Raw genomic sequence first — 14,784 nt, 5'->3', positions numbered from 1 at the left:
ACCTCATTTCAGCCCCATTAAGTTCCATGGGTAAAAGATTTTATGACTGTTTATCAAACATACATTTAAAACTAATTCCTTGCTTTAAAATAATTACTTGTTTCAGGTCTTGCACTGCACTGGACAAATTAAGGTGTATAACACTTGTCCGCCTCACAGCCTGTGTGGGTATAAGGAGCCCCTCCTCAATTGCCTTATAATAATGTGTGAGCCCATTCAGCACCCCTCAAACATTGATATTCCACTGGACAGCAAGACTTTCTTGAGTCGCCACAGCATGGATATGAAATTCACTTACTGTGATGACAGGTAAAGAGCCAATTACTGTTCCTGTCCTGGGAGGGTTCTGGTTTATCTTAACTAACATACTGGCTAACACACAGGATCTTTATTTTCAGAACCCTTTTCATAGTTGAGTAAGTTTATATTATTTCACTTGCACTAGAGTTATACTCTGTCCTTGCTTGGTCCCACAGTAGTAGGGCTGGAGGGCAACCAACAAGAGTTAATGATGCATCAAGTGGTTGCAGGTTTCTAACTGGAAAGGCACGGGCACATAGCACCAACTGAAGGTGACAGAAAAAGTTGAGATGGTAAAAATCCATGTTGATAAAAGGGGATAAGATTAAGGAGATGAGTCTAAGCATCTAGGCTATGGACAGACATTACACATAAACTGGTTTGTGATCAGAGACTGGTTTAAACCTGTAACAGAACAGATGTTCAGTGCAGATAAATCAGTTTGAAAATGCCTGAAACTGGTTTGAGATAAACCTGGTTGAATGTAGTATCAAACTGAACTGATTTGGGTCAAATTGGTCTATGCAATGTCTGTCCCAGACCCCTTGCTGGTTTAAGTTAAACCAGTCTCCCCCAGCATCGTGGCATGCTCTCTGGGCTGGGTGGGGTTCTTTGCTCCACAGCAGAGGCGGCCCCTCCCTTCTGCTCCCTGGATGGAGCTTGACAGAGACTGCAGGTGTCTGCCTGGCTTCCCCCTGCTTTTCCCCCCCTTCCCCACTCCCTGCTAAGCAGAGATTGCCCTGTCCATTCTGCCTTGGTAAGTAACAGACCACATGCTGGCTACGGTCCATGCTGTGGCAGACAGGACAAAGGCAAAATCAGCAGGTAGCTGGTAATGTCCCTCTGTTGTTTTCTTAATGGTGTGATAAACACTGAGTTATCAATTTCCTGCTAAGCTGGTCAGAAAAGGGGAGAGGCGAAACCCCTCCCTAATCAGAGTGTCTTGCCCAGGACTGGCCATGCCCCCCTCAGCTAGCACTATGGAAGAAATGGGAAAGCTACTCTCATGCCCCCCCCAGTTTCTAGTCTGAGCCACTGCAGGCATTTGCCTGCATTTCTGGGATGTCTCTCTGTTTTACAGACTGATTTAGCCAGCCAGGTTAAACTGACCTGCAAAGATTGAATCAATTCAGGCTCAGGCTTTTTGAATGTCTGTTCCTAATCCTTCAATGACTAAATCAGTGTAATAACTATTACCAAAGACTGGAAAAAGCATGCAATACACAGCAACACAGACATATTTCTGGGTGACTTAGATGCATCGCTGATGTGGTGCTGGAACCACAGTTGATGATGAGAAGGTGCAGGTGGGGAGAACAAGATTTTACTTGCATACTTAAAATAACTATAGGTATATATTTTGTTGAATATTGTAAACTTACTGGCAGAAGATGAGACAGCTCAGAGCATCACATTAGTCTTGATCATTTTAATAATTTTAATGTTAACATAAATCCAGGCTGTTGTTTTAAAAAATGGACACAGAGGTTTGTTTTGATGGCCCTTACTTATGTACAGTCCTATGCCTTGTGGTTACAAATGAAATACTGTTTTCTTATTTGCTTGGTCCAAAGAGGTTACCAAGCAAGCCAGCTATACATTACATATTCTCCAATGGAGAATTTTATTAGAATGTATTAGAATTCCTTAATGAGTTTGTTGAAGCCGTGACACAGGGATGTTCTTTCTGGCCAAGTGAAAGGCAGAGAATGTTTAATTAGTATATCTCGCATCCATTTAATGTTACAATATCTTATACCTAAACTTTCTTGGTGATTTGGACTTCATGTCACTGGAGCAAAAGTCTCACTTCAAACTTTCAGGTTTTAAGTCAATACTGCTACCCTCTGCGTATTATGATACCAGGTTATCCTTATATTTTAGGAATGTATCCATCTTGGTAGGTACAGATTGGAAGTGTGGTCCCTAACCCCACAAATGCTCATATGCCAACATGCAGCATAGGAGTCATCCCATAAAAATCAATGTGTTTGGCAATGGGACTCATTTTAAAGTGAATCACATGCATAAATTCCTATAGAAGCTTTAAACAGTTAATTTCCTTGATAGATTGAGGACTTTTAAAGAGTTGTGAATAAAGGTTTTATTACTTTAAATAATGCAGTGCGGCAGCCTAAGTTAGTCATCATGCATGAGAACCTTGTATGCAAGATTAGAAATATGACTGGCTACCTGGAACTGAGAGCATAGATGTCTTCAGAACCTAGAAGCAAACATAACATTGAAATCCATGTGTGGCTGAGCACCACATGCATGCATATTAAATGGTGGACATGTGAGAAGTTCTAAAGAGTGGGGTGGGCGGGCGGAGAACAGGATGGGATTCAACACTGACAAGTGCAAAGTGATGCACCTGGGGAGGAACAACTGGCACCATACCTACAGGCTGGGGAACTCCTTTCTTGTCAATACAGAGGCAGAAAAGGATCTTGGAGTCATCATTGACTCCAAGATGAACATAGGCCGGCAGTGTGGGGATGCAGTCAGGAAGGCCAACCGTACCTTGTCATTCATCCACAGATGCATCTTAGGCAGGTCCAAGGAGGTGATCCTCCCCCTCTATGCGGCACTGGTCAGGCCGCAGCTGGAGTACTGCGTCCAGTTCTGGGCGCCGCACTTCAAGAGCGATGTGGACAGCATCGAGAGGGTCCAGAGGAGGGCCACTGCATGATCGGGGGCAGCAGGGCAGGCCCTACGAGGAGAGGCTACGGGACCTGAACCTGTTCAGCCTCCACAAGAGAAGGCAGAGGGGGGATCTAGTGGCCTGTTACAAACTAGTTAGGAGGGGTCAGCAGGCATTGGGGGAGTCACTGTTCCCCCAATCACTGCCAGGAATGACCAGGAATAACGGTCACAAGCCAGCAGAAGGTAGATTCAGGCTAGATATCAGGAGGCGCTACTTCACAGTCAGGACGGCTAGGATCTGGAACCACCAACTTCCAAGAGAAGTGGTGCTGGCTCCTACCTTGGGGGTCTTTAAGACAAGGCTAGACAAACACCTTGTCGGGGTTGTCTGACCCCAGTACTCTTTCCTGCCATGGCAGGGGGTTGGACTAGATGATCTACTCAGGTCCCTTCTGACCCTAGAAACTATGAAACTATGAAATGACCTAATTTTTCAAAGCATTTTAAATTACCTTAAAATTTAATTTGTACATGAACCTGATTGTGTACACAAACACAATGCTCATGCACAGGAAAAGTCTTTGGGTTAAATTTAATCAAACATCTTTGAAAATTAGCCCTACAATGGATTTTGATGTGAAGACTCCAGTGTATTAACTAGACCTTTTAAAAATGTGATTTAAAACATAAAGTTGCAACAGCAGCATTAAAAATAAGATGTTGCTATCAGTGGTGTAGGAAGCTCATTGTGGGGAGTAGAGTTGCATTCTTCTCATTCCATTTGCCCTCGCTCCTGCAGATACACTGACTGGTGTGGCACTGCCTTAGCCCACTCCTGTCGCCAGGCTATAGAGCTTACCCTGATGTGGCAAAAAGTCCTGGTAGGGATATTCTAGCACCTCCTCATAGTCAGCACCCAGGACAGGTGCCCTCCTTGCCTATTTATGCTATTGCTTGCTACTGAAAATAAGGATCAGTGTGCCTCACAGCTACAAGGCCATAAACTCACTTCAGTTTCAGGCCTCTGGGGAAAGAGTCTTTGCTACGTTACGAAGCTGACTGTCTACCAGACTTATTTTGTAGGTGCTTAAAAATGAGACCAGGAGGAGTTAATGCTTGCCCTTTAATTTTTCACTGTCTTTAACACAGGCACAATTAACTCTGTGATTTGAAGGTTCAGCTCCTGCCTTACATATCAGGAGATGCTTTCCAGAAACAACTTTTGTTAAAGTGTCTTAATTGTATGAGCTGGTGCTCGTAGTGACATGCTACATCTTCTGGGTTGATTTTTCTGTAGAATATTTCAAGAGATACATGTTTCTCCAGCAAGGCTACACACATTTTAGAGGAGGGCTATGCTTGTGTGTGTTGTTCATCTTCTGTTGAGTTGACAATAGTTGTGAAATGTCTGCAAAGTCAAGGGAGAAGTGAGAAACCTCACACACAGAATGCATCAGTTTCTCTTCAGGAAATCCTTGGGGCTTGCTGTTCCTGTCTAGCAGTGGGTAAACTTTACTGAAAAGCTGACACATCGACAACCTAAAAAAGAAGAAAAAACAGTCAAGGATTCTGTCAGAAACTTCAGAACCTGGGGATACAGCACCAGAGAGAAAACACGCACAAGCCACGTCCAAATGAGTGCGGACGTGCAGTATGTGGCTCCGCAGACACACCTGCTGCGCCATATAATATGTATGCAGGCATTCCCTGTGCAGTTACCTTGCAGCGCGGGGGTGTCTTTTGACCCCAGGAGATCCATGCCAAAAAAAAAGAAGAGCAAAGCACGTGGCAGCAACATGCAGTACCTGAAACTTGAACCTGACCAGCCAGAGCAATGCTCCGGCTGCCGGCCATACTCTCAGCTGCAGGAGTGCTGCAGCTGCAGCTCCCTGAAGCCCCCAGGACTCCAGGTAAGGCTGCTGGGACCAGCACAGTTGCTGGCTTCAGCCTCCCCTACTCCACCCAGGGTAACCTGCTGCATGCCAGAGGGCATAGGTGATGTGTAGGGGGAGCACATGCCCTCCCTGAGAGAGCTACTGCCCCCTTGACAGTGAGCGCTCCAGTTGGTAGAGGGGCATGGAGAGCGCTTGTGCCCCACCCCCTGATTTTGGCTCCGCTGGTAGCACATCAGTGGTGGAAGTGCCAGCACTTCCGCTGCTGCCACTGTCCTGCTGGTGCGCTCAGCAGCCAGCCCCTGGGGGATCCTCCTCTGTCCCCCCAGGGTCGTGCCCTGCTGGTGCCCCCCCCAGACTCTGGAGGCACCAGTCGCCCATGCCAGAGGGTGCGTGGCATGGGTATTCCCTGGAGACAAGAAGGTGTGTTGCTGCTACCTGTCCCTGGTGAAACAAACGTTCTCACTCGTGTGAACAGTCACAAAGGGCAAGATCCAGAGAAGTATTTTAGGCACCTAAAATAGTAACTAGGTAGGTTTTGGGTACCTGAGTCTAAAAAAGAGAAGGTTTGACAAGCCTTATGTCAGTGGCCACCAAGGCTATTAGGCACCTAAATTCCTATGGTGCTTACATTTTGAACCACAGACCTTCCTAGCTACCTAAACTTAGCTGCTAAACCCAGGCATGGAAGCCTAGGTGCCTGTTTTCAGTGTATGCTCCACTGTGGTCCAGAAATAAGGTAGAGTGGTATCTAAACTCTGCCTCAGTCCCTGCTATTAACAACACCGCTTGGATGGGAGCACCTAAAGGTGCTTCTCTGGATATAGCTTAAGGAAGACAAATCCAGTCTGAAATGAAACTGGAAGAAGAGGCATATTCCAGTTGTAGTTTGAAAGATTGTTAAACCTACTGAGCCATTTCCAGATGAGGCAAAAGCCAGGTCTCCAGGGAAACTTTGTTGCTTGTCAGACTGGGGTTAATATTACTGAAGGAGTTTTTTTCCTGTGGGAAGGCTGTTGGAGGAGTTTAACAGACATTTAACAAATCAGTTGTTTTCTTGTTTTAGGGTACAGTACTACTAATCAGCTTTCTGTTAGGTGAGCTTACCTGTAAGAGAAACTGCAAGCCACAAGGAGCTCTGGCAGTACTATTGCTCAGAGTATTTGGAAGTGAAAGGATGACTTGATTTCAGTCCATAAAAACTTACGCATAAAAAAAAGATTTTTAATAGCAGGTGGCTATTTAGTTTAGCTGACAAGGTGGCCAGTGGTTGGAAGCTGAGGTCAGATAATTTTGAACGGGAGTAATGCAGTTTAACTGGGGTAGTAGCTAGCCATTAGGCCACTGTACATATCCTCTCTCGCAAAAGTATTTAAATCAAGGGTGGATGAATTTTGAAAGATATGTAAAGTTTTTAAAAATTTGATTAAATAATCAGAATATATAATCCTACAACCTGTGCTAGGCAGAAAGTCAGATTAACATAATGATTTGATGCTGCCTAAGAATCTCTGAATGTATGTTTTTTATTTGTAGTTTGGTTTGCAATGCCGTTTCTTGCAGCCCACTACTTATATTTTCAACTTGATAGAACTTTTCATAACCTTCTCCCAAGTATTTTGTCCCCTATCCTTTAACTGTAAGAAGTCACTGGAGTTTTAAATATCACTTGGAATTATAAGCCAAGGAAGGGAAATAGCCCGTTAAGAGTGATGAATATTAAAACCAGAATTTTTTTTAAGTGGAATGTGCATTTTTGTTGTTATTTTGGTGTTTTTTGAAAATGCCATGGTAGATGCGTTCTGGTAGTTTCTAAAGCAAAAATGTTTGTTCTTTGTCTAGTTTGTGCCTGAATAAAAGTGTCTAGTCAACTCATTTTTCAAGCACCAGCCACAGCTTCCAGGACACTAGAAATATCACAAACTATTGGTGGGGTGATGCAGCAGCATCTTTCTTTGCCACATGTTGATGGTTGGATCACAGTCTGATGATACCAGAGCATCACAAGACAACCAGCAGTGAGCCATATTATAGCAAGGTTTTTCTTGGAGTTTGAAATGAGATAACCATAAACTAAAGAAAAATTGGTCTTTTGAAGTACACTGAAGATGACGTTACATTTGGCTGTTATCCTCTTTGTGTGCATGCACTACAGCATCAGTTCTCAGTACCTCTTTCTCAAAAAGTGTACCATGATTGACTACTTAGCTGTTATGAAAATAGTCATAGGTTTTTTTCCATTTTAAATAGCACTTGGAGTTGTATCTAGGGATTTGTTTTTGACAGCTGAAGGCGGTGAAGAATGGTCTCCTTTTTCAATGGATAAGGGAAAACTTCTGTACAGATTATGGGTTTAGCCTTCTTAATAGCATTTGACATAATTAACTACAGGATGGTTCATCCTTCCTTTTAAATTTGACAGGGAATGTCTTGAAATGGTCTGATTTATTTTCTTGAGGACTATACCCGTAGGGTGCTAATGGGCAACCACTCCTGTGTCAACAGAACTTTGGAGTACCATCTGGTTCAGGCCTCTCTCCTGTCCAATTCAGTATCTACTTGCAGCTGATGGGATAAATACTGAGACATAATGGATTCAAATACCAATACTGGACAGACAGCAATCAACTATTTATTCTTCACATCATAAACACCACCACCACCACCATTGCCCAGCAGTCTCCGTATGTGGCAAGCAGAAACACATGGATGAGGATACAGTGGCTGAAGCTAACACCATGCAAGATGGAACTTACTCTGGTAGGCAGGCAGAAACACTTTGAAGTGCTTGTCACGTTATGATATCTGTTCTAGCTGAGGACATTTATCCACAGATTGTCAAGATAGCTTACACTATAGAAGTTCTCTTGGACCTCTCATTGACACTGGAATTTATCACATTTATCATAGCACTGGGCATAAAAAGCATTTTCTGTGGCTTGCTAGGAAACTGTGCCCCATCATTTTCAAGGATAACTTGGTCTTACATGTTCTGAATAACATGGCTGAATAATTGCAACCAATATGCCTTGGCTTGAGAGCATAAACCTTGAAGAAGCTGTCAATGGGCACTGAATTTGGCAACTTGCTTCCTTAGCAATACCTCTATCAAGCGCACATCACCATTGTATGCTGCTTGCTCCATAAGATCCCCATTGAATGCCAGGTTAAGCTTAAAGTCTTTATTTTTGAAGCATTCAACAAACTAGGTATGGGAAGCCTATAGAAACACCTCAACTACCCTATACAACAGTGCTAGAGAAGAATAATGGATGTTCTGGCTTAAGAGAGATGTATATATGCGCAGGAGACAAGGCTATCTTAGCAGACGCTTGTAACTGAAATTCAACCCTGGTGAAACTAAAAATAATTGCATGCCTCACCACTTTCGACAAAACTCACTCCTTTGGTCTTGGTTCCAATGGCAAAACAACCTTTGCCTATTAGCACCTAATATAAGGATAAGATAGCTAATAAACAAAACATTACGTAATTTACTGAAGTTTCAGGGCATGGAGCAGAAACTAGCTTGTTGACAAAAGTCATTTTGGTTTGTGTTAGTTTCCGCCCCTCCCCCGATGGTACAATGATGGCTGTTGCATAAAACCCCGTCCGTATACAATAGGATAGGTTGACATAAGATAAACTTGTCTCCTTGGAATGAGAAGGTATGATATGCCATCCTGCAAAGTCCTTTCAGAAAGATAAAATATACATATGTCTGTACAGTGAAAGAAAGAGAGAGAGATTGTGTGTGTTGGGGGCAGAAGTAGGAGGGAGGGGATGTGTGTCTGTTAGAAAAGTCTTGATAAGTTTCAGTAGCGTTATAGACACAAAAATGAAGGGTTGACTTGTAAACATGTGAAATTAAGATCCTGACTTTAAAATGTATTTGCTGAATACCTGATTGAACCATTTGTTTTTGGTAAGCTTAAATCCCCTCTTGCTCTATCAGTCATGGATAAGTGGTTTAGAGGAAGGATTATTTTAGCTACAGTGTGGAAGTACTGATCCGCTAGATGCTTTCATAATCCAAGGAACAATTTACTGCAGGTGTATAGCACATTTACACTGGGGCAGATTTTCAAGAGAGGGAAGTGGGAACATTATTAGTTCAACTAAAGTCAATATACATTAAAATTATTCTACTGCTTTGATGAAGGAAGTGATGCTCAGTAGACCCTTCTAAGTGGAGGTACTTGAAATATGGATAGATCAACATATCACAATGTAGATGTTCCTTGATAGTAAAGTCAAAATACAAATATGATATTGTTATCTGCATTTGGATCAAATTTTCATAAACCCATAAAATTATTTGCAAGAGGCAAAGTTTCCTGTGTGGGATATCTTTTTTATCGGATCAACTCCATAGTTGGGAGGGACATAAAGGAACTCTCAGGTACCACCGTAATCTTCAGTTCTCTGAGGAAAAAAACAGGCACAATCTGCCTCCCTACCATATAGCTAGTCTAATAAAAGACATCACCCACAAAAATTCTTGCCTCTTGCCTTTTTTCCTGAGGCATCATGGCTACAACATTACCCTAAAATTACTTTAGTTTTCCTGGCATATACATCACTACACCCATATTTTTAATGCTGGAAAGGGGACCACTAAGCCTGATGAGAGATTGTTTTGCCTTTTTAGAGTGGAGCAATTTTGGAGGAAAACTGTGATATAGCATCCTAGTTTAGGATAAAAGTCTTAGATTTTATTTATAATTCTGGCTTCCCAGGGGAAAAATTAACCTCAGATAATGTTAGTCCCAATGTGGATATTAATTGTTACACACACACACAACAGGTTTCATCATATCTGTTTGAAAGATAAGGCAAAAACCAGATGGCTTTATTCTGCTCTCAGTTATGGTGGTATAAATCAGAAGTAACTCTATTATGCAAGATAGTATTATATAAGGGTTTTTAATCAATTTGTCATAGGTCAATATAGTTAAGATGTTTTAAAATTTAGTTGGAAAACAAGTAAATGAAAGAGGCTTCTAAGTCATTATTAACTTCAAATTAATACATTTATTAATTAAATAAAATACTCTCATCATATGTTCAGCTTAATAAAGTATAGCATTTGTTTCAGCTCATCATATAGCTGCAAAACCAGTAGCAAAGGACACATATATCAAAAGGTCTAAAGCCCAGTCAAGCCTAGATGGTTTATTGAGCTGACATGCTTAAGGCACACCAGTTTCTATGGGAGTGGTGGCTAGTATCATGTCCAGTCAGCCCCCAACCTAATTGACTGGGTTCACTTTTGGAATTAGGGTAACAGGGATGGTGAAGGGCAGCCTTTGACACGAGCTTGGGACAATATTTGAGCTCACTGCAGTCCTGGGACATTTTTTAAATGTACTTTTACTATGTCCGGCATTTCCTTTATGAATAACATGGTAAATAAAGCTTAAACAAGGAGTATGATATTCCAGTGGAAGAGAAAACAGGTGCCAGAACAGAAACAAAATCACCAATATTCCATCTTGTACCTTAATCACAAAATAATTTATGCTGGCTGCGTGCCACTGCTAGTCCAAGATATTTTGACAATGACTAAAAATAGGAGGTCCAGCAGAAAGTAAAATAGCTCTCAAAACCACATTCAAACATCAGCAACAAGACAGATTCTGCCCTCAAGGCTTGTGTATCTTTCCCTAACGCCTTGAGAGATTCTGATATCAGTTACAGCAGAATAACAGAGTCCAGAAACTGCCCCAGTCCGTGTAGCTGCGAGAAAATTTAGCTCATAAAATGTAGAAGGCAGTCCAGCAAAATTAAAATTCCAGAAGAATACTTACGTTATGGAACAGAGATAAAGGGGAACATGGCTTTTCAATCACTCCCGTCTTCCTCAGATGGAATTACTGCTATCCCCTTAATTAGCAGCTATGTATTCTTTTGAGAATGTAATAGAAATGTTAATTGAAAACACAAAGCAAGTGTCCTAAACTACTCTAAAGCAAATTATGCTATTTTATCACTCCATCAGTTGAATGAGAAATGATGTTCTGCTCAGAGTTCAAACCCAAAGTGTAAGGCTATTATTCAGGACTCAGTTTTTACAATGATTGATTGGTCTCATTACGTATAAATATTTATATTCCTGTTCTATTTTTCTTCTCTGATCATATTTTCAGAAACATATTTCCTGCCTTACAATTGGCTGATTCACTACTGTACCATTTATGGTCATATACATGTTCATCTGGGACTCTGTGCAACTAGGAGATTCTTGTTAAAGCTATTCAGAGTTATCAAGAATGTCGCTCAAAAATCAATATGGAATTTCAGACATTTTGGATAGAGATGATATTTAACTGTTTTTCCTGCCTGCAATGTTCTTTCACAAAACACCAGTAAATTTAGAGTCATGAGATGTGTATGATGCAGCACTAGCAGGACGTTTGGCATTGCATGTGGCACATAATGCGGCATGGAATTGGCTAATCCGATTTCCCTTCCTGCAAGGACTGCAGTTTGTGGTGAGCTTTAAGTTCTTGCAAGTGATCAGATCCCAAAGTGTGTGAAATGGTTCTGGAACTTTAAATAAAATAAAGGTCACTTCCACGGTAGTTGTAGAAATACTGTTTCTGTGGTGTGCTGTAAATATAGTACTTCTTACAGGTATACTTGAAATGCTTCATGTAATTCTACTTCTTTTTGGTAGGGGAAAAACAGATTGTGCGTTTAAATCTTCTCTTTTTAATTAAGTACAGTCATGCTATACTGAACGATGTTTAAGGAGAAGTGAAATCAAGCTTCACAGTGTTAACAGATTAACAGATTAGTTAACAAGGGCACACAGATGATTTAGTCCATTTATAAGAAGTAGCTATTTTAAAACTTTAATCGTTGGATATTATTTCACTCTTACTTGGGCTCAGTTTAGAATTTCCTCTGTTCAGTATTATTTATTCCTCACAGCATCAGTGTAGTTCTGATGCTCAGCATCTTAGTAGCTTTGTTTTAATATAGTGTTTGTGCACTCTGCTGATTCTAGTAAAGGACTTTGGCACGCCCCTTGCCATAGACACAACCCTTAAATCCAAGATTATATTTGATCTAATTAAATCTGACATCCTCACAGGAGGATCATGCTACAAGAGGTAGTACTGTGCCATGGAATGACAGGAACAGTAATTTAATAATGAGGAAGTTGGGAACAGATTGAAAGAGGAGATAGGGGATTAAATCCACAGAATCAGCATGGAGGTTAAGAATGCCATATTTGAATTGCAAAGAAAACTTAAGTATTGTTATAGCACTGACGGTTTTTATCCTGGTTATCATGCCTTTACTCAGTTAAAAATAACATGTTTATCACTGAGGAACGGAGCTCACTATCTGTCCTTCAGGCTTTGGGGGGGGGGATTTTAAATTTTATTTATTTATTTGCTATTTCAGTTGATTTCTATCCCCTTCCATCCTAAATTTCCATTTATGGTTCATTCCAAAGTCCCTGAATTATAAAAACCTGCTTCTTGTCATGTGTTGCAGTCTTACCTGGAGTGTCTGTTGATTTTTCTGCCACTAACTAATCAGAAGGGCAACAGATCAAGATTTTAAAAGACTACTTACTCAATTTAGTGCTTTTAGCCAAATTTTGTAGCCAGTTATATTGGCACATCTCCACTGATTTGATTCTTTCTTTGTTTACAGAACTTACTTTCAGTGTTGCCAACTTTCACAATTTTCTTGGGATTCCTACAGTATTTTTTTTATTTTCAAAAGCTAGGGCTTCAAAAAAAATGACTACACAAGAAACTTATCTTTCACTAAAAAGAACAAGTATATTTCTAGTTGTTGTAGTTGACCTGAGCGTGAATCAAAAGGTTCAGAAAGCAGAAGGCAATTAGGAAAGCATCCAAAATGTATATTTTAAAGAGATCTCATGATTCTGAAGCCACTCCTATTACTTTTTAGCAGCTTTATCAAAGGTTTTCTAATGTCTGAAGTTGGTAATTTTGTATATGTTCATTTATTAAGGAAGTAAATAGAAAACTGAGTGTTTATCAAACTTGTGTTACTTTGTTATGTTTGAAGAAATGTTATTTACAACAAACAAAATCAATGCATTGGTGGCTACTTTAGCTTCAGAGCAGGATGAGTGGCTGATCCTGTCCCACCACTGATGTAAATCATGTAAATTATGCATAAAATGCTCTTTTGCAGCAAAGGGCACTTTAGGTTGCAAACTGTCTAGCCTAATCATGGTTCCTACGAAAACTGTGAAGCACCAGTTCTATGGGGTTCCCATAATGGAGAAAATCATTATCTCAATTAAACTAGTAGGGCTCTAGATTCCTCATATTGTAACCAGAATCTGGCACAGAGAGAAGTTGCTTGGGCAAGGTGAAGTAGCTGCAGGGGTGTGGGCTGTGTTTTTGTTTCTGAAGTCCGTGGCTCAACAGGTCAGCTATTAAGCCATATACAAGTGCGTACACTGTATATATTCTCCTATGTGGGGGAGGGAGGGCTACCATTAATATTAACTTGGCTTTTGCATCCATTTTAGTGGCATTGAACCATTTGAGCATTGAGAAAACAGTCAGGCTAGTCATAAGCCCTTCTAAGCATTTGTAAATTTTGTATACAAAACTCTGAGTTTGAGTCTTCACTGTGTTGCATTACTGTAAAGCTACTGTAGCTAATGGAAGTTGCCCTGGCATCTGCACTGTCCAGGTCATCTTTTCTGACCCACCCCATCCTGGGGTATATAGAATAGATTTGTTCAGATTAATGAAAATGGCATTTATGTGCTGGATGCTAGGAGAAACTGACCATTCATTTTAAGTCCGCATTTCCTGGGTTTGTATGGTGTAGTTCAACCTAGGGGTTAGCCGATTGTTTTTTTGTTGTTGTGTTAGTTTCCCAATTATAACCGCAGTGTGTTTAAAGAATAAAAATTGTCACCCAAGGGTATTATAGGTAACACACAAAAAAAATCCAGTAATAGCTTCTTAGGTGTGACACCTGTAGGTGTGACAACCTTACTGTTCAGTATAGGGTTTTCTCACTAACTGAAATCTATTTTAGGTTTCCTGAACATTTTTAATGTTCTCATGAAATTGTTGCATGCATTATACCTTGAATTTTAGAAAAGTTGTTCATTTAGAATAAAATTATATCCAGCAAATCATTATTATAATGTGCTTGCATACTTATTTTGAAGGCTTTTTTAATATTATTATTCATCTAAAAAAATTCTCCTAATTCCTTCTGTTTGTGTAAATCCTACTTAGTTTGTGGATTACTCATTACTCCCCCAAGTAACTCCCCAAGTGCTAAAATATTTCTGGAATTTTTGTTGAGAAATACCATGGCAGAAGCAGAGCAGCTGATTTTGTTTTTTAAATATTACTCTCTCACATTGGATTTGTTTACTTTGTATTTTGTTTAGCTAAATTAAATTCCAAAAGCAATGAGCTAATACACTGATGCATTTCAGTTTTAAAGCCAAAGCCATATGGATTATATGTAGGCAGAAAACGAAATGGACAAGCCAAATAAAGCTTTTTATTTCTTGCACATACCTATCTTTCCTTGAAGTGGGTGAGGTGTGCCAAGAGTGCAGGATCAGGGCCATCTTTAGCTGTAGATAACATTGTGAACTTGCAATCAGTGATTTTTCCAGTGACAACTAATATTAAGCTACTGAAGGAAAAAAAATTAATGTTTTAATGCCTGTGGTTTAGAATTAAAATAATTAAGACTTGTGTGGAAAAATAAGCATGGTAACAAGGGAGCATTATTAAGAATCCTGGATTGCTCCCATTATGTTCCAAAGGGAGTATGGCTTGTAATCTTTGACACCATGTTTGTGTCCGCTTGCCACAAAAGCTAGGGACAGACATTACACATAAACCAGTTTAAGTGATCAGAAACTGGTTTAAACCTGTAACAGAACAGATGTTTAGTGCACATAAACCAGTTT

General features: G+C 40.4%; 1 protein-coding gene across 1 annotated transcript in view; it reads left to right on the top strand.

Moving 5' to 3' along the window:
* Positions 1–14,784, top strand: part of EPAS1 (endothelial PAS domain protein 1) — a 120,415-nt gene that overhangs the window by 84,643 nt on the left and 20,988 nt on the right. The window contains exon 6 of the mRNA XM_019549366.1: positions 107–309. Coding sequence (XP_019404911.1) covers positions 107–309 — 203 coding nt within the window. The remainder of the gene's footprint in view (positions 1–106; positions 310–14,784) is intronic.

The sequence above is a fragment of the Crocodylus porosus genome, unplaced genomic scaffold (genome assembly GCF_001723895.1).
Source record: "Crocodylus porosus isolate Cpor-Errol unplaced genomic scaffold, CroPor_comp1, whole genome shotgun sequence".
Classification (NCBI taxonomy): Eukaryota; Metazoa; Chordata; order Crocodylia; family Crocodylidae; genus Crocodylus; species Crocodylus porosus.
This window is presented reverse-complemented; position numbering and strand designations above follow the sequence as displayed.